This window comes from Chiloscyllium punctatum, chromosome 10 (assembly GCF_047496795.1).
Source record: "Chiloscyllium punctatum isolate Juve2018m chromosome 10, sChiPun1.3, whole genome shotgun sequence".
NCBI lineage: Eukaryota > Metazoa > Chordata > Chondrichthyes > Orectolobiformes > Hemiscylliidae > Chiloscyllium > Chiloscyllium punctatum.
In genome coordinates this window covers 62,323,967-62,342,286 of record NC_092748.1, presented here as the reverse complement: position 1 = coordinate 62,342,286, position 18,320 = coordinate 62,323,967, and the positions used below count along the sequence as shown (strand labels likewise).

Here is an 18,320-nt window from a genome sequence, read left to right as displayed (position 1 = left end):
CACACGCATACCTCACAGGTTGCACAAACGACCAGCTATTCAACTTTGACAGCCGCATTAGCAAAACAGATTGCAGAACACTTACTGTCACAATTCTGCGTCTCCTGCAAGGCAAGATGGTGAACAACCAAAGGCAGCAGGAGCTAACCTGAAGGAAATGCATATGCTGCTGTATCTGCATATTCTGATCTTTACAGAGAAGGTTGTGTGTGTCTATACTAGATGCCCACTGATCAAGCTGTGTCAATGGGCTGTAACTATTAAAGGTGACGATATGCTTAAAACTAATCCTGCTTCTCATTTCTCACTTCATCCTCATCCTGTAATCTTATCTGATTTAAACTGCAGAAACAGCCCCGCCTCTCTTACTATAACTTTATCCTTGTGCCTTCCTCCTTTCAGACAGCCAATGAGTGCACCCCTGGTTAGGCAGTGGAGAAAATCCAGGAAGCCAATGATGATAAAGGCATAGCTACATAACTTAGTTTCTCACCATCAGTCTTTGTTCAGATACTGACAGCATGTGTGTTTTTAAAGGATAGCTTCAGAACAGAATCTAGACACCAGAACATCTGTGGTCAATGTTAAAGAGCATAGGGAAATTTACAGTTGTGCTGATACAGGAATGAAACAAATTCATAATTTCCTTTGTTCACTTACTTTTACATCTGAATATAACCTCTTCACCCGCCAGCACTGTCTGGCTTTGAGGATAAATAAGAAAATCAGGAGGCGATCCTCTGGTCATTGATTTTTGTTCTGCAATCTTTCTGCTTTCTGCTTGCAGTTTCCCAGCTCCTGTTTGTGAATGCTGCATAGTTCTGCAACCTTCAACATTCAACTGCGGGATAACCTTCGGACATTCTTCCATCTGCCCTGCCGGCTCCTCTTTTCTTTCAATAATTGCCGGTTCCTCCACCTTGTGTGATTGGAGTATGAGAGTACGCTTAGATTTCTGGTTTGTTATCATACTTGGTGCTTTCTGTTCGACAGGGCCTGTTGGAATTTTTTGGGTTTTCTGCTGGGTTGAAGTTCTTGTAAAGATTTGAGCTTTCTCTTGGATGGAGGATATAGCAATTTGGGTTTTCAGTACGGTGGGAGCTGGAGGAGTAGTTTGGGATTTCTGTAGGGTGGGAGCTGTTTTGGTGTTTTGGGATTTCTGTAGGATGGAGGATGTTGTGCTAATTTGGGATTTCTGTAGGGTGGGGGCTGCTGTGTTGATTTGGGATTTCTGTAGGGTAGGGGCTGCTGTGGTGATTTGGGATTTCTGTAGGGTAGGGGTTGCTGTGGTGATTTGGGATTTCTGTAGGGTAGGGGCTGCTGTGGTGATTTGGGATTTCTGTAGGGTAGGGGCTGCTGTGGTGATTTGGGATTTCTGTAGGGTAGGGGTTGCTGTGGTGATTTGGGATTTCTGTAGGGTAGGGGCTGCTGTGGTGATTTGGGATTTCTGTAGGGTAGGGGCTGCTGTGGTGATTTGAGATTTCTGGAGGGTAGAGGCTGTTGTGGTGATTTGAGATTTCTGGAGGGTAGAGGCTGTTGTGGTGATTTGAGATTTCTGTAGGGTAGGGGTTGCTGTGGTGATTTGGGATTTCTGTAGGGTAGGGGCCGCTGTGGTGATTTGGGATTTCAGTAGAGTAGGGGCTGTTGTGGTGATTTGGGATTCCTGTTGTATTGGAGTTTTCTTTAGTTCTACTTTTGATTCTTGATGTGTTGCAGCATTTAAAAGTTTTTGTTGGAGTGTCACATTTTTTACTTCTGACTTCAGTTCTGGATAAGACTTGTTTTCTTCAGTTCTTTTTTCCAGTCGCTCTTCACTCTCTGGCTTCTGTTTCTCAGGGGCTGCTAGAATGCATTTCACCGCTTTCAGATTCTCCTTGGATTGAACAGTGACTGCACTAGCCTCTTGCTTTTCCATTTGAATGCCATTTGCAGTTGTCTGTTTAGTTTCCAGAGGTTCAACAGTTTTAGCAGCATTGCTTCTTTGTTGCACCGAAGAACTATTAATTAAAAATAAAACTCATTACCTAATTGATCTTTTCACACACAGATGAATTTACATTGTACAGTATTAAATTGATAAAGAACCAAACATCAGCCTCCTGACAGACTTAATACATATAGGACACTTATTTTATAACTGGATTAACAATGCTGTTTAAAGCGTACACTTACATTTCAGATGTTGAACACATATCTGAAAAGAAAACCAAAAAAACAATTTGAAAAATGATTTATAATAATAAATTAATAATAATGACAAACCTATATGCTTTTTCACCTGTAAGGGTTATCTCACAGAATCATGCCGTACAGAAGAGGCCCTTCAGTCCATCACCAAAAATATACTATTCCTGACATTACTCCCATACTGGGCCCATAGCCTGGAACGTTATGACATTTCATGTGCTCATCCACATACTTTTAAAGGTTCTGCAGTCTCCTGCCTCAACTACTCTACCAGGCAGCACATACCAGACTCCAACTACCCTCTGGGATTTTCCTTAAATCTGCCCTAAACCTCCTGCCTTTCACTTTCAAATTATGTTCCCCTGTTATTGACCCTTCGATCAAGGAGAACAGTTGCTTTCTATTCACCATGCCCATGCCACCCATAATCTTATTCACCTCTGTCAGGTGAATTGATAAATAGAATCATAGAGATTACAGCACAGAAACAGACCCTTCGGTCCAACCCGTCCATGCCGACCAGATATCCCAATCCAATCTAGTCCCACCTGTCAGCACCCGGTCCATAACCATCCAAACCCTTCCTATTCATATACCCATCCAGATGCCTTTTAAATGTTGCAATTGTACCAGCTTCCAATACTTCCTCTGGTAGCTCATTCTATACACGTACCACCCTCCGCATAAAAAAGCTGCCCCTTAGATCCCTTTTATATCTTGCCCCTTTCACTCTAAACCTATGCCCTCTAGTTCTGGACTCCCCCATTCCAGGGAAAAGACCTTGTCCATTTATCCTATCCATGCCCCTCATGGTTTTATAAACCTCTATAAGGTCACCCTTCACCCTCCGATGCTCCAGGGAAAACAGCCACAACCTATTCAGCCTCTCCATATAGCTCAAATCCTCCAACCCTGGCAACACCCTTGTAAATCATTTCTGAACCCTTTCACGTTTCACAAAATCCTTCCGATAGGAAGGAGATCAGAATTGCATGCAATATTCCAACAGTAGCTGAACCAATGTCCTGTACTCATTACTCTGACCAATAAAGGAAAGCATACCAAATGCCTTCTTCACTATCCTATCTACCTGCGACTCCACTTTCAAGTAGCTATGAACCTGCACTCCAAGGTCACTTTGTCCAGCAACACTCTTGAGGACCTTACTATTAAGTGTATAAGTCCTGCTACAATTTGCTTTCCCAAAATGCAGCACCTCATATCTATCTAAATTAAACTCCATCTGCCGCATCTCAGCCCATTGGCCCATCTGATCAAGATCCTGTTGTAATCTGAGGTAACCTTCTTCACTGTCCACTATACCTCCAATTTTGGTGTCATCTGCAAACTTACTAACTATAACTTTTATGCTCGTTTTAAAAAATGCTAATATGATTAGATAAAGTTTTCCAAAAATACAAATATCTGTGAGATGCAGTTCTATCTTTCTGATAAACTCCTGTAGGACATGGGCAGTTTCTCTTTCCATAACAGGAGCCTTTCAGAAGCGAGTGTAGAAAAGGAGAAGACGCAAAAGTAAAGCACACTGTAAATGAAGTTGGCAGACTAACTTCAAGAAATTTAGATTAACAAAGAATAGGTTTATAATTTGACTTCTAATTCTAGTAGGAAATTCTCAGTAGGGAAGATTTCTCCAAAATTATCAACACTACCTATTGTGATTAAGAACATAAGGTAATTCAAAATACCAATAAGACCAATTTTCATTTTAGATTAAAGAGGGAAGCTATATCTGTTACAGTAATGTGTACCTGCTAGTGTTGTGCAAGATAACACACAAAATTATTTTAAACAACTGTGAGAAAGAGTGGGAGTTTGGATATTCATGTCTACAAAACCTGGGTTTGAAGTCATTACAGTGGTGACAGCCCAGAAGGAGGTCATTCGGCCCATCATGTCTACACCAGTTTTCTGTGATATCTACTGACTAGTACCATTCCTTCACAATTTTCCTGTAGCTCTGCAATTTTTCTATTTGATAATTACCCAAACCTGCGTTGAGTGCACACTCAGGCATTGCATTCCAAATCCTAACCACTCATTGCACCAAAAGCTTTTTTCCTCATGTCGCCTCTGGTTCCTTTTTCAATCACTTTAAATATTTGCCTCTTTTTTGTTTAAAAAGGCTGAACTTGAATTTTAAAACTTTGTATCCCCTAGTTTTGGTCTCACCCATGAGAGGAAACATAAATTCTACATCCACCTTGTCAAGACAATACATAGTCTTCAATAATGTCTCACTTCACTCTTCACAACTCCAGACAAACCAAGCCAGCTGGTTCAAATCATTCTTCACAAGACAATCCACTCAATCCAAGTGAACTTCCTCTGAACTGCCTCCACATATTTACACCCTTCCTTAAATAAGGACACTGAAACTGCACACAGTATTCAAGAGGTGATCTTGCCAATGAATAACTGAAAATGACATCCTTGTTTTTATATTTACATCTCAGAATAAAGGACAGCATTCCATTCGCCTTGCTTACTTACTGTATCTGCATGCTAGCATCTAGTGACTCATAGAATCACAGAGATGTACAGCATGGAAACAGACCCTTCAGTCCAACCTGTCCATGCCGACCAGATGTCCCAACCCAATCTAGTCCCACCTGCCAGCACCCAGCCCATATCCCCTCCAAACCCTTCCTATTCATATACCCATCCAAATGCCTCTTAAATGCTGCAATTGTTCCAGCCTCCACCACTTCCTCTGGCAGTTCATTCCATACCCATACCACCCTCTGTGTAAAAAAGTTGCCCCTTAGGTCTCTTTTATCTTTCCCCTCTTACTCTAAACCTATGCCCTCTCGTTCTGGACTCCCCGACCCCAGGGAAAATACTTTGTCTATTTATCCTATCCATGCCCCTCATAATTTTGTAAACCTCTGTCAGGCTACCCCTCAGCCTCTGAGGCTCCAGGGAAAACATATTCCTTGCAAAATGTTAACACAAATGCAAGATAAAAAGCTTCAACAAATGTGCCTATTTTCAGTATCATTGTTCTCTATATCCACACTTCTAATGCACTAGAGAACCTGGATTCCTTTGCAGTTTGGGATTTTGCAGTCACATTCTGTTTAGGTAATACTTTTTTCTGTTCTTCTGACCAAAATTTAAACTTCACATTTTCGCACATTATACTTCACAGGCAGATTTTTTTCCCTCTCAATTTATATTTATCAGTCTGCAATCTCGTTATAAAAACCAAAAGAACTGTGGATGCTATAAATCACAAACAGAAACAAAAGTTGCTGGAAAAGCTCAGCAGGTCTGGCAGCATCTGTGCAGGGAAATCGGAGTTAACATTAGGGGTCCAGTGACCCTTCTTGCAATCTCGTGATGTCCTTTTCAAACATACTTTCTTACTATCTTTGATACATCTGCAAATTTAGCCACCATGCCTTCACTCCCCTTATCTAAGTCATTGATGTAAATTGTAAAAAGCTGGGGTCCCAGCAAAGATCCCTCCAGCACCCTCTTGGTATACTCTACCAATTACAAAAACATCCCATTTCTGCATACTCTCTGTTTCTGCCAACTAATGTTCTATCCAATTGATATGTTATCCATAACACAATGTCCTTCTACTTTGTGCAATAACATTTTATGTAGAATACTGTCAAATACTTTCCAGAAATCAAAGGAATTTATGTCAACGAGCTCACCATAATTCACAGCAAATGCCATTTCTTCAAAAGAACTCTAATAAATGTTGCCAGCGTTGGAGGATTTGAACTATAGGCTGGGGTTGTTTACCCTGGAATGTTGGAGGGTGAGGGATAATCTTATAGGGGTTTATAAAATCATGAGGGGCATGGTTAGGGTAAATAGACAAGGTCTTTTCCCTGGAGTGGGGGAGTCCAGAAAGAACTAAAGGGCACAGGTTTAGGGTGAGAGGGGAAAGATATAACAGGGGCCTAAGGGGCAACTGTTTCATGTAGAGGGGGGTGCGTGTTTGGAATGAGCTGCCAGAGGAAGTGGTGGAGACTGGTACAATTATAACATTTAAAAGGCATCTGGATGGGTATATGAATAGGAAGGTTTTAGAGGGATATGGGCTAAGTGCTACCAAATGGGAGTAGATTAGGCTGAGATATCTGGTCGACATGGACGAGTTGGACCGAAGAGTCTGTTTCCTTGCTGTACGTCTCCATGAGTCTAAATTGTTAAAATATGATTTCTCTTTAACAAAAGTTGTTGACGCTTCTTTATTACCTTAATTTTTTTTCTGACAGCCCAGCTATAATGTACTTATGGGTTGATTTTAACACCTTTCCCATAGCAGTTTCCTGTTTCCTCCTCACCTCCCTCCCTTCTGGATTAGAAGGGTCATATTTGCTAATTTTCACTTTGATGGTCATGGGAATGGGTGTGAGGGTAAAAGAGTGTGGATCAGTGGCAGTTTTCTCACCAGTGCATTTTAGCACTTACCAACCTTTGTGACTGTGTCTAAGATCCGTTTCAGACTGTACACCTGACTCCCCAGTGTGAAGACTGAGTCTCACAGTAGCCTTTAGAAATGTAGGAAATATGATCAGAACTATGCCATTCGGCCCTTCAAGCCTGCTCTGCTATTCAATAAGATCATGGCTGACCATCCTATTCAGTACCATGTTCCTACCTTCTCCTCCTTTCTCCTCTTACCCTTTGATCTCTCTAGCCGCAAGTATGACATCTCGCAACATTCAAAGATTTGGCCTCCACCACTCTGTGTAGCAGAGAATTTCACAGACTTACCTCTAACTCTCTAACTGAAAAGGTTTCTCCTTATTTCATTCCTAATTAGACTACCCCATATCCATAAATTGTGACCAATGACTCTGGGCTCCCAAGTCATCATGAAAATCCTCCTGCATTCACAATAATTAGTCCTGTTAGAATTTTATAGATTTTTATGAGATATCCCCTCATCCTTGCTATTGTGTGCATTGGAGTGCACACAAACAGAGTTATTCAACCTTGATCAAAAACAGAAATGGCTGGAGAAACTTTGCGGGTCAGGCATCATCTCTGTGGAGAGAAAGCATTAGCAATCAGAAAGTAAGATGTTGCCAGATCTGCTGAGTTTGTCCAGCAATTTCTGTTTTTGTTTCAGATTGCCAGCATCCACAGTTCTTTGCTTTATTTTATTCAATCATGATGTTCACGTGGTCCACCTTACTTCAATACAAAACAAGCTTTCTGAAGTTTATGATTATAAACCCAAAATTAAAAGAAAGAAAGTAATGTTCTGTATTGGCTGAATGTAGTTGTGGATCAGTCTCAAAGCACGTACTTAAATGATATTGTTCAGTGACAATATAATGTCTGGTAAAGATATAGAATTATTCAAACTTTTACAATTGGAAACCGTTTTATACTACTCAGTAGTTTACCAGTGCATATTGTAATCTCAATGTTTACAGTGATGACCAAGTGGTCTTGTTTTACCCCTAATTAAAAAAATAATTAGGTGCAAAATGGTAAATGGATTAGGATTTGCAAAGTCAAATTTTCTGAAAAGTAGCCCAAAATAGCATTCATACTTTGAAGTATGAGCTCCACAGATGCCATTGCTTTTCCAGAATTATTCATTACTAAACACACATAGTTTCCAGCATCCTCTGCCCGTGCAGCTCGGATTTCCAAGAAGTGAATTCCAGACTTCTCAAACATGTTGAAATGATCACTTTGCTGCAACTCTGCCTCACCCTAGGGGGGAATAAAAGAGTATTCTTTAATCAACTAAATTGTTACTTTCTAAAAGCATTTTTTAATTCCAAAAAAAATCTCAGTGAACAAGATTTCAATTGCATTGCTACAACAATTCTCAATTCAGCCAGTCTTCATTCTTACTATTGTTAGTCTCAGCTATAAGCCTATTCTTCAGTTGGATTGCACAATAAGGAGAACTACTTGTCAAGAGATTGATTTATTTGCTGCACAACAATACACCAGGCACCTGCTCTGTTGATTGGAGTTTTCTGCTTTATGGCCCACTGGGTTCTATTATTTATTTTGTGGACATCAAATTTCTACTGCCCTCAATCTTAATTTCAGATAATCACTGATGTGCTAGATAGTTTCATTAGGACTATAACTTGCAACCAACTGTAGACAAGGTTTTCATTCCAATCAATAATTCTTTGTTGCACAAGGAGCATTTGATTAGTTGAATGTACTGATAAACAACAAATTTGTGCGTGACCTTACTTTATACCGATGTGCTATTTGTACTCCATCTTCTTTGAGACAAGCTTCCTTACTCATTAAGGTTTGCTGCATAAATTTGAATGTTCAACATATTTGAAACAAACTGAGCAATGTCAACTTTCCTCAACTCGCTGGTCAAATTGTGCGCACAGCACTCTCCTAAGGATGAGAAATACTTGCACAATAATGTTCCCTCTGAAAGTCTGCATTCTGCCAATGCAACGTGGCTGTGGGGTCATTGGCAGAATGGAAGCAAGAGTTAATAAGGTATTTAAAGCAATAAAATACAAATTGAAAGATAAAATGAAACTTATACTCGGATTTCAGTTATAATTGTTTTGGAAACACTATGTATTTTTTCCAACACAAAAGACATAACAGACAATTTAATTTGCAATAAAAAGGAAAAATGGAATCCTGATATATTGCTCATTTAAGAGATAAGTTTTGCTTAGATTAGAATTTCTATCTTGCAGGAATGAAGAAGAGAGAGATGCTTTGATAGCTAATGTGAGTCTCTTTAATGAGTTGATGAGTTGATGAGTTAACTCTGTTAAATGAGAAGGACATGTTAAGAAGCTCTTCTTGTTCAACAAAGAGAAAAAAGTCTACATTGAATTTGTTGACTTTGAAGGAAATAATGTAAATTTTTCAAGTTTTAAAGAGACATGCAAAGTCCCTGCTATGCTATGCATGATAACACCAACTTGGAAAGTCCTTATTTGTGATAAACATGGTTCCATTGTAAACAAATTGTAAACCTCAGACTGATGTAAGAATCATAGGCTACCTTTTGGTGAGGGATACAGAGTGTCTATAGACACTGCTGTGACAATTCAGATCAAGCTCTTGGGTGACTTAAAGATGCTGTCCTGAAATGGAACCATTATTGACAATAATTCTTGCTCTTTCCCAGCTTTTCCCCAGCTCAAACGATATTGAGGTTACTGTAAGAAGTAAAATCCAAAAATAAGTTGCACTTCAACCCTACAGTTACCATAGAAGAACAATGGGTGGAAGAAAAGTTCTGTTTCTATCTAACGATAGAAGTATCCATAAATATGATAGCAGCAGGCCTGAAACAAGAATGCTGAGATTATTGGACCCAGGAACATTACCCGAACATGCTGACCTGCTAACTTTAACAATAGTATGCATCCGCATTTGTTCTTAATATTTTTTTCCCCCATCCCAACCCTTTCAATAAATTCCTTTCCTCAATCATGCTCTTCACTACCAATCGTAAAATAACAATGCTCTCTTAGTTCAAACAGAATCATGTCTTCCTTGGTCCTTTCACAAGAAATGCTAACAATATTATCTTCTTACTTGGTAGCCTTCTCAGAATCAACAACTTCTTTCATGGCTCACTTCTGACTCCCTATACCCAAACATGTGCTTTTCATTTAATTGTTGGTCACTCTATTCTCATTTTGCAGTTTCTCTTTGTCAGCACATACAAACTCACATTTGCACTCTCCAACTCCCACACTTTCATAATGGAGGTCAAGATAATGCACATGGTAAGGTGGTTGTGTGAGAGGAGCTGCCAACGTCATTGAGATGTACAGCATGGAAACACCCTTCATCCAATTCGTCCATACTGACCAGATATCTGAACCTAATCTAGTCCCATTTGCCAGCACTTAGCCCATATCCCTCTAAACCCTTCCTATTCATATACCCATCCAGATGCCTTCTAAACGTTGCAATTGTACCAGCCTATTTCCCCAGGCAGATTATTCCATACATGTCCCACCCTCTGTGTAAAAAAGTTGCCCTTTCGGGTCCCTGCTATATCTTATGCCTCTCACCCTAACCCTCTAGTTCTGGACTCTGCCACCCCAGAGAAAAGACTTTGTCTATTTATCCTATCCATGCCCTTCATGATTTTATAAACCTCTATAATGTCACCCCTCAGCCTCTGACGCTCCAGGGAAAACATCCCCAGCCTATTCAGCCTCTCCCTACAGATCAAATCCTCCAATCCTTGCAATATCCTTATATATCTTTTCTGAACCCTTTCAAGTTTCACATCATCTTTCTTCTCTGAACTGCCATCATAGCAAGCACTGAAAAGTGCTCATCCAAAGCAGTCAGAACAGCAGACCTTTAGACCAGTGGCTTAGCTGGAAAGGGTTTTATTGTATTATGATATGACCCTCATTGAAACACACTATCATATATCTTGACAACATCAAGCTGCATTGTGACATCAAGGGAAGGATTTTCCATGTTTACTTCAGAATGTTACCATGACATTCATAAGGGAGTCAGAGCCCACATTCCATGGATAACAGTCAGCTGGCTGTGATCTTCTCTCCCACATTAGCCAATTAATGGCCAGAGGGAGAGCTTGCCATCTGATTAGAGATAAAGGGTCACAGAAAGCCAATATGAGAACTCTTAAATACTATGCAATAATCTCTTGTGCCACTAAAAATTAACAATTGTCAATGTGAAGTCTCATTATTTCAGATTATTAAAGATTTAAAAATGCTTCTTGAACTAGAGTCATAGAGTCATAGAGACGTACAGCACAGAATCAGACCTGTCCATGCCGACCCGTCCAACCCGTCCATGCCGACCAGATATCCCAACTCAATCTAGTCCCACCTGCCAGTACCCGGCCCATATCCTTCCAAACCCTTCCTATTCATATACCCATCCAGATGCCTTTTAAATGTTGCAATTGTAACAGCCTCCACCACTTACTCTGGCAGCTCATTCTATACACACACCACCCTCTGCATGAAAACGTTGTCCCTTCGGTCTCTTTTATATCTTTCCCCGCTCACCCTAAACCTATGTCCACTACATTATACTACACTAGATGTCCACTACATCTCCAATTTTGGTGTCATCTGCAAACTTACTAACTATACCGCTTATGCTCACATCCAAATCATTATATAAATGATGAAAAGTAGTGGACCCAGCACCGATCCTGTGGCATTCCACTGGTCTCAGGCCTCCAGTCTGAAAAACAACCTTCCACCATCATCCACTGTCTTCTACCTTTGAGCCAGTTCTGTATCCAAATGGCTAGTTCTCTCTGTATTCCATGAGATCTAACCTTGATAACCAGTTCCCATGGGGAACCTTGTCAAAAGCTTTACTGAAGTACATATAGATCACGTCCACCACTCTGCTCTCATCAATCCTCTTTGTTAAGAAACTCAATAAAGTTTCTGAGACATGGTTTTTCACACACAAAGCCATATTGCCTATCCCTAATCAGTTATTACCTTTCCAAATACATGTACAGGGGAACCTCGATTATCCGAACGAGATGGGTGGGCAATATTTAGTTCGGATAATCGATTATTAGGTTAATTGATTAAATGCCTTTCCTCTTTTTAAAGTCTGCACCCCGGTCAGGAGACTGCAGCAGCGCAGAGTGCGCAAGGCTCCACCCCAACAATCCCCCCAGCACAAAGCGCGTGAGCTCCCGCTCCCAACACCGCGCCCCCACCCGCCCCCAGACTTCCGTTCAACCTCACCCCCAATCCCATTCAACCGCCGCACGCCTACGCCCATCCCTCAACCCCGTCCAACACCGATCACCTGCCCCCAACCCCGTGCCCGCCCCTCAAACCCGTCCAACACCGCCCACCCAGCCGCACCCCGTCCAACACCACCCACCCGACCCCAACTCTGCTCCCGCTCCACCAACCCCGTCCAACTTCACCCACCCACCACCAACCCCGTCCAACACTGCCCACCCAACCCCAACTCTGCTCCCGCTCCCCTAACCCTGTCCAAAACCGCCCACCCACTACCAACCCCGTCCAACACCGCCCATCCACCACCAACCCTGTCCAACACCGCCCACCCGAACCCAACTCTGCTCCCGTTCCCCCAACCCTGTCCAACACCACCCACCTGACCCCAACTCTGCTCCCGCTCCCCCAACCCCGTCCAACACTGCCCACCCTCCACCAACCCCGTCCAACACCGCCCACCCACCACCAATCCTGTCCAACACCACCCACCACCACCAACCCTGTCCAAAACCGCCCACCCACCACCAAACCCGTCCAACACCACCCACCCACCATCAATCCCGTCCAACACGGCCCACCCGACCCCAACTCTGCTCCCGCTCCACCAACCCCGTCCAACTTCACCCACCCACCACCAACCCCGTCCAACACCACCCACCCACCACCAAACCCGTCCAACACCATCCACCCACCACCAATCCTGTCCAACACCACCCACCACCACCAACCCTGTCCAAAACCGCCCACCCACCACCAAACCCGTCCAACACCACCCACCCACCACCAATCCCGTCCAACACGGCCCACCCGACCCCAACTCTGCTCCCACTCCCCCAACCCTGTCCAACACCACCCACCCGACCCCAACTCTGTTCCCGCTCCCCCAACCCCATCCTATAACGCCCACCCAACCCAACCCTGCTCCTTGCTGCCCTCCCAGCGTTGCCCAGCCGCCCCAACCCTGACCCCTGCCCCCAAACCTGCCCACCTGCCCCAACCCCACCATGCCCCCTGCCCCCAAACCCATCCTCCGCGCCTCCACCCCCAAACATGTGCCCTGCCCTCAACCCTGTCCAACCCAGCCCCCTGCCTCCCAAACCCGTCCAACACCACTCCCTCTGCCCCCAACCTCATCCCCTGCCCGCAACCCCGTCCAACACCGCCCTGCCCCCAAACCCATCTGCCACCCCCAACCCTGTCCCCCACCTCCTAACCCCATCCAACACCGCCCCTCACCCCCAACCCCGTCCCCCCAAACCCGTCCAACACCGCCTCCCACACAGGACAATGTTGGAGAGATTATCTGGGCAAGTGGGTGGGGTGATTAGGGTACACCCCTTTGTAGAACTCCAGAGAAGGTGTGGGGAGAGAGGGATGGCAGGAGGTCAGTCATTTGGAAATGGTGCCTGTTTAATCACTGTAAACAAAAGATGCAATCAGTGTTAGAATCACATCTTTGATGTAGTTTTTCTATGGGGACCTCGAACTTTCCTTTGGATAATCCGATTTTCGGATAATTGATATTCAGATAATCGAGGTTCCTCTCTACATCCTGTCCCTCAGGATTCCCTCCAACAACTTGCCCACCAATGACATCAGGCTCACTGGTCTATAGTTCCCTGGCTTGTCCTTACCACCCTTCTTAAACAGTGGCACCACGTTAGCCAATCTCCAGTCTTCTGGCACCTCACCTGTGACTATCGATGATACAAATATCTCAGCAAGGGGCCCAGCAATCACTTCTCTAGCTTCCCACAGAGTTAATGGTACACCTGATTAGGTTCTGGTGATTTATCCCCTTTTATGTGTTTTGAGACATCCAGCGCTTCCTCCTCTGAAATACGAACATTTTTCAAGATGTCACCATCTATTTCCCTACATTCTATATTTTCCACATCCTTTGATGTAAAATACTCGTTTAATATCTCCCCACCTCCTGTGGCTCCACAGAAAAACCACCTGATTTCCCTCTTAAGTATACTCCTACTGCCTTTATACTCTTCTAAGGATTCACGCAGTCTATCTTGTCTATACCTGACATATGCTTCGTTCTTTTTCTTAACCAAACGCTCAATTTCTTTAGTCATCCAGCATTCCCTATACCTACCAGCCTTTCCTTTCACCCTGACAGGAATATATTGTCTCTGGACTCTCATTATATCTGTTCACCTGCGAACATCTGCCCCCAATCAGCTTTTAAAAGTTCTTGCCTAATACCGTCAAAATTAGCCTTCGTCCAAATTAGAGCTTCAACTTTTAGATCTGGTCTATCCTTTAAGTTTAAACTTTTTTTTTTACCATTTTTGTTCTGCCTCTTATTTTTCAATCCAAACTTCCTTTTGCTCTCTTTTTTCATTCTCTGTATCTGATTTGACTCTGAATTCGATATTCAAACTGATACTCGCTCATTTTAATCAATCAAAATGAAGACGTGTGAGAGATATATTGTTGCTTGCCCTGTTCATCGAGGTCCTGGATGCCCCATAGAGACAACAAAAATTTTTTGAACAGGTGGATGGCAAGGGCCTCAAGTACAAAATACCACAGGAAGTCAATGGGAAAGTGCAAATGGAACAAACTGTTTATGCATACTCTTGCTGTTCAGTGCAACATCTGATCTGAATACCCCACCAGAGTGAGTCACCATGCTAGTTTAAGTGATACCTCCCCTCTTCATTATTCCATCACAGGGCTTCAGTGCCTGTTGGCTTCCCACTTTCCACAATTTGTTTTTAAACAGTCTGACTCATGTCTGTTCTTTAATCAACGAAAGCTCCCCTTTCCTCCTCCCTCCAATCCACCAATCCAAAGCATCAACTCAACTTGGCAGTGACCCCTGCTGAGTTCAAATGAACAGCCTTGTCAAAGGAAGAATAAGTGTGATCGGGGGATGTCAAACTATTTTTTATTGCTTCTAGGAAATGGGTCAGATACACAGCTTTAAATCTCATCCATTTCAGAGAACTCTGAAGTCCTGTAGTGTTAACTCTCGGTGGGTCAGCTATATTGGACTCAAACACGACTATAGACATGCATTACACTCATGTCTCCCCATGGCAACACAGACTGAAATTGTGAATGGCAATAATAACTCAAATGAATATTACACATAGTGAAAGCACACAAGTGCAACTTGCAGTAAGCTGCAAAATTAACCAAAAAACCTAATTTCACTATGTTTGTGGCTGAAGGACATATGTTTTTGATATAATGAGGAGAACTCAGGGATCTATGTTAGAGAATCAATGAACGATAAATTCCTTCTCATGAATTTTTTCAAAGGAACAGCTGTCATTATTTTCACATTTTGTTACTTCAGATCAGGGATCATTACCATTTGTGGATATGAAAATAAATGAGATGCTCTTTTTCCACTGATTTATGGAATATTGTGTTAATTATCTTAAAATATTTTTAAAATTCTGAATAGGTGGAAGATTAGAAAGTTAGAATGGACCTTTAGGCCATGTCCACCCACTGGAGGAGATTTTAAAGACATGCAGCTTTGGGCCACACAATCATCCAGGAAGTGATACAATTCCCACCTCTTCCTGACACCAATTCTACCTGCAGCCACGAGGCTATCACAGTGTGGGCACTGCCAAGGAAAATGCATTGAATTTTCCTGTCCTCTTCATGAGGGACGCCCTTGTAACCAGGCACTCTGTGCCCAATGAAGGGATTTGGATTCAGCAAGGGAGGGAACTCAACCCACTTTTCTTATTGTCAGTCTCCCTGCTTCACTCACCTCTCTATAAAGTCCATTGTCAATCCCTGGTGAAGCTTCCATTGCAGTCTCAACGGTGATCATTGTTCTGTTAACCCTGCTGTTACTGCAGCACTGCTGCTGGAATCTGTTTGGACATCAGCTTGTTGCGGGGTTGGGGGGTGGAGATTGGATTTCTGCCCTGCCACAGCTTCAAATATAATGAAAGAACCACACTATGGCTGATTGCAATAAATTATGTCAGGCCTCCCAAAAATGGTCAATGCAGCAATCCCATCTCCCTTCCAGTTGGTATGCGGGAACCCCATTTCAAACATTGAGGCATATACTTCTACAGAGGCAGGAAGACTCTGTGGACATGGAACAGTGGCAAGAAAGATGCAGCTTTTGAAAACCTGTCTTCATTTGGGGTGGGAGGGAATGGAGATGAAGTATCACTCATATAAAGGAGAAAGTAGTTCATAGAGTCATAGAATCCCTACAGTGTGGAAACAGGCACTTTGGCCCAACAAGTTCACATCCACTCTCCGAAGAGTAACCTACCCAGACCCATTCACCTACTCTATTATCCTATATTGACCCCCAACTAATGCACCTAACTGACACATCCCCGAAAACAATAGGCAATTTAACGTGGCCAATTCATCTAACCTGCAAATATTTGAACTGTGGGAGAAAACCCACACAGAAACAAGGAGAACATGCAAACTCCCCACAGACAGTCACCCAAGGCTGGAATCGAACACAGGTCCCTGGCACTATAAGGCAGCAGTGCTAACCACTGAGCCACCGTGCTGCCCCATCATTGAGCCACTGTGCCACCCTGTATGTTATGCAGTAGGTTAACAGGCAATGATTTTCAAGGCAATTTAATCAGATATACGTACGGAAGTATCTAATCGACTGTAAGCAACTTCTGGAATATACAAACAGGTTAACAGATTTGGCAAAGATCTCAGAACTTTAAATCAGTACTCAGTTTAAATCATTTATATATTAAAAAAGTTCAGTTTGTTTAAAGCAGTGCTGTACAATATCAGAGTCAAACTTGATTTACCTTCAGCCAGATTACTTGAGGATGAGGTCTGCCTGTTATCTTGCAGGAGAATTTACCATTCTGTCCTTCTTTGACAATCAGTCTGGTTGGTTTCGTGACAAATTTTGGTGGGCTTTCACCCCAAATACTCGGCCTGTTTTCCACTGATGGAGTAGAATATCGACTGAAATTAAAGAAATAAAGCCCTTTTCAAAAATACTTCCTTTAACTATTTTGCATTTTCGAAAGAAAATGATCACAGTAAAATTATGATACCATGCCCCCACAGCCAAGACTCAAATGACAAAACATTTTCGACGATATAAACGTCTTTTGCAGCACTGCAATCATATTTACGATATGGGTATTCCACATTTAATACCACCTATTTAGGATTGTTTTGCTTCAATTTCAGCATGTTCTTATGACCTGAAATCTTGCTGAGCACTGAAAGATTCTTTATGACATGTTTACAGGTGAATTTGAGGTCCCTACAGTATTGGCGCCACCTTGTGCTCCCAGGGGGAGGTTGAACAGTTCATCAACTTCACTAATACCTTTCACCCCAACTTCAAATTCACCTGGACCATCTCAGACACCTCCCTCATTTTCCTGGACCTCTCCATCTCCATCTCTGACAACCGACTAGCCACACACACCTACTACAAACCAACCGACACCCACAGCTACCTGGACTACACCTCCTCCCACCCTGCCTTCTGTAAAAACGCCATCCCTTATTCCCAATTCCTCCGCCTCTGCCACATCTGTTCCCAGGATGACCAATTCCCCCTCAGAAAATCCCAGATGGCCTCCATCTTTAAAGATCGCAATTTCCCCTCTCACATGGTCGACGATGCCCTCCAGTGCATCTCCTCCACTTCCTGCACCTTTGCCATTGAACCCCATCACTCACAATGCAGCAAGATCAGAAACCCCTCTGGTCCTCACCTTCCACCCCACTAACCTCTGCATACATTGCATCATCTTCCGCCACTTCTGCCACCTACAAACAGACACACCACTTAGGATATATTTCCCTCCTCACCCCTGTCAGCATTCCGGACAGACCATTCCCTCCTCGACTCCCTTGTCAGATCCACGCCCACCACCAACCCACACCTCACGCCCAGGACCTTCCCTGCCACCACAGGAAGTTCAAATCCTGTGCCCACACCTCCCCCTTCACCTCCGTCCACGGCCTCAAAGGATCCTTCCACATTCAACAGACATTTACCTGCGCCTCCACCAATGTCATCTACTGTATCCATTGCACTGATGTGGTCTCCTCTACATTGGGGAGACAGGTCACTACTTGCGGATTGTTTCAGAGAACATCTCTGGGACACCCACACCAACCAACCCCACTGCCCTGTTGCTGAACACTTCAATTTTCCCTCCCATTCCACCAAGGACATGCAGCTTCTGGGCCTCCTGCCTCGACAAACCCTTACCAGCTGACACCTGGAGAAAGAATGCCTTATATTCCACCTTGGGAACTTGCAACCACATGGATCAATGTGGATTTCACTAGTTTCCTCATTTCACCTCCCCCCACATTATCCCAATCCCCAGCCTCCAACTAGGCACTGCCCTCTTGACCTGTCGATCACCTTTCCCATCTATCCGCTCCACACCCGCCCCCCCC

The 18,320-nt window shown here is 43.3% G+C and overlaps 1 protein-coding gene across 2 annotated transcripts in view; it reads right to left on the bottom strand.

Moving 5' to 3' along the window:
* Positions 1–18,320, bottom strand: part of LOC140482229 (myosin light chain kinase, smooth muscle-like) — a 430,871-nt gene that overhangs the window by 201,222 nt on the left and 211,329 nt on the right. For both annotated transcript variants that reach the window (XM_072579340.1, XM_072579341.1), the window contains 4 exons: positions 16,694–16,856; positions 7,737–7,902; positions 2,173–2,194; positions 661–1,997 (listed from right to left, as the gene is read on the bottom strand). In XM_072579340.1, the coding sequence (XP_072435441.1) occupies positions 661–1,997; positions 2,173–2,194; positions 7,737–7,902; positions 16,694–16,856 (1,688 nt within the window). The remainder of the gene's footprint in view (positions 1–660; positions 1,998–2,172; positions 2,195–7,736; positions 7,903–16,693; positions 16,857–18,320) is intronic.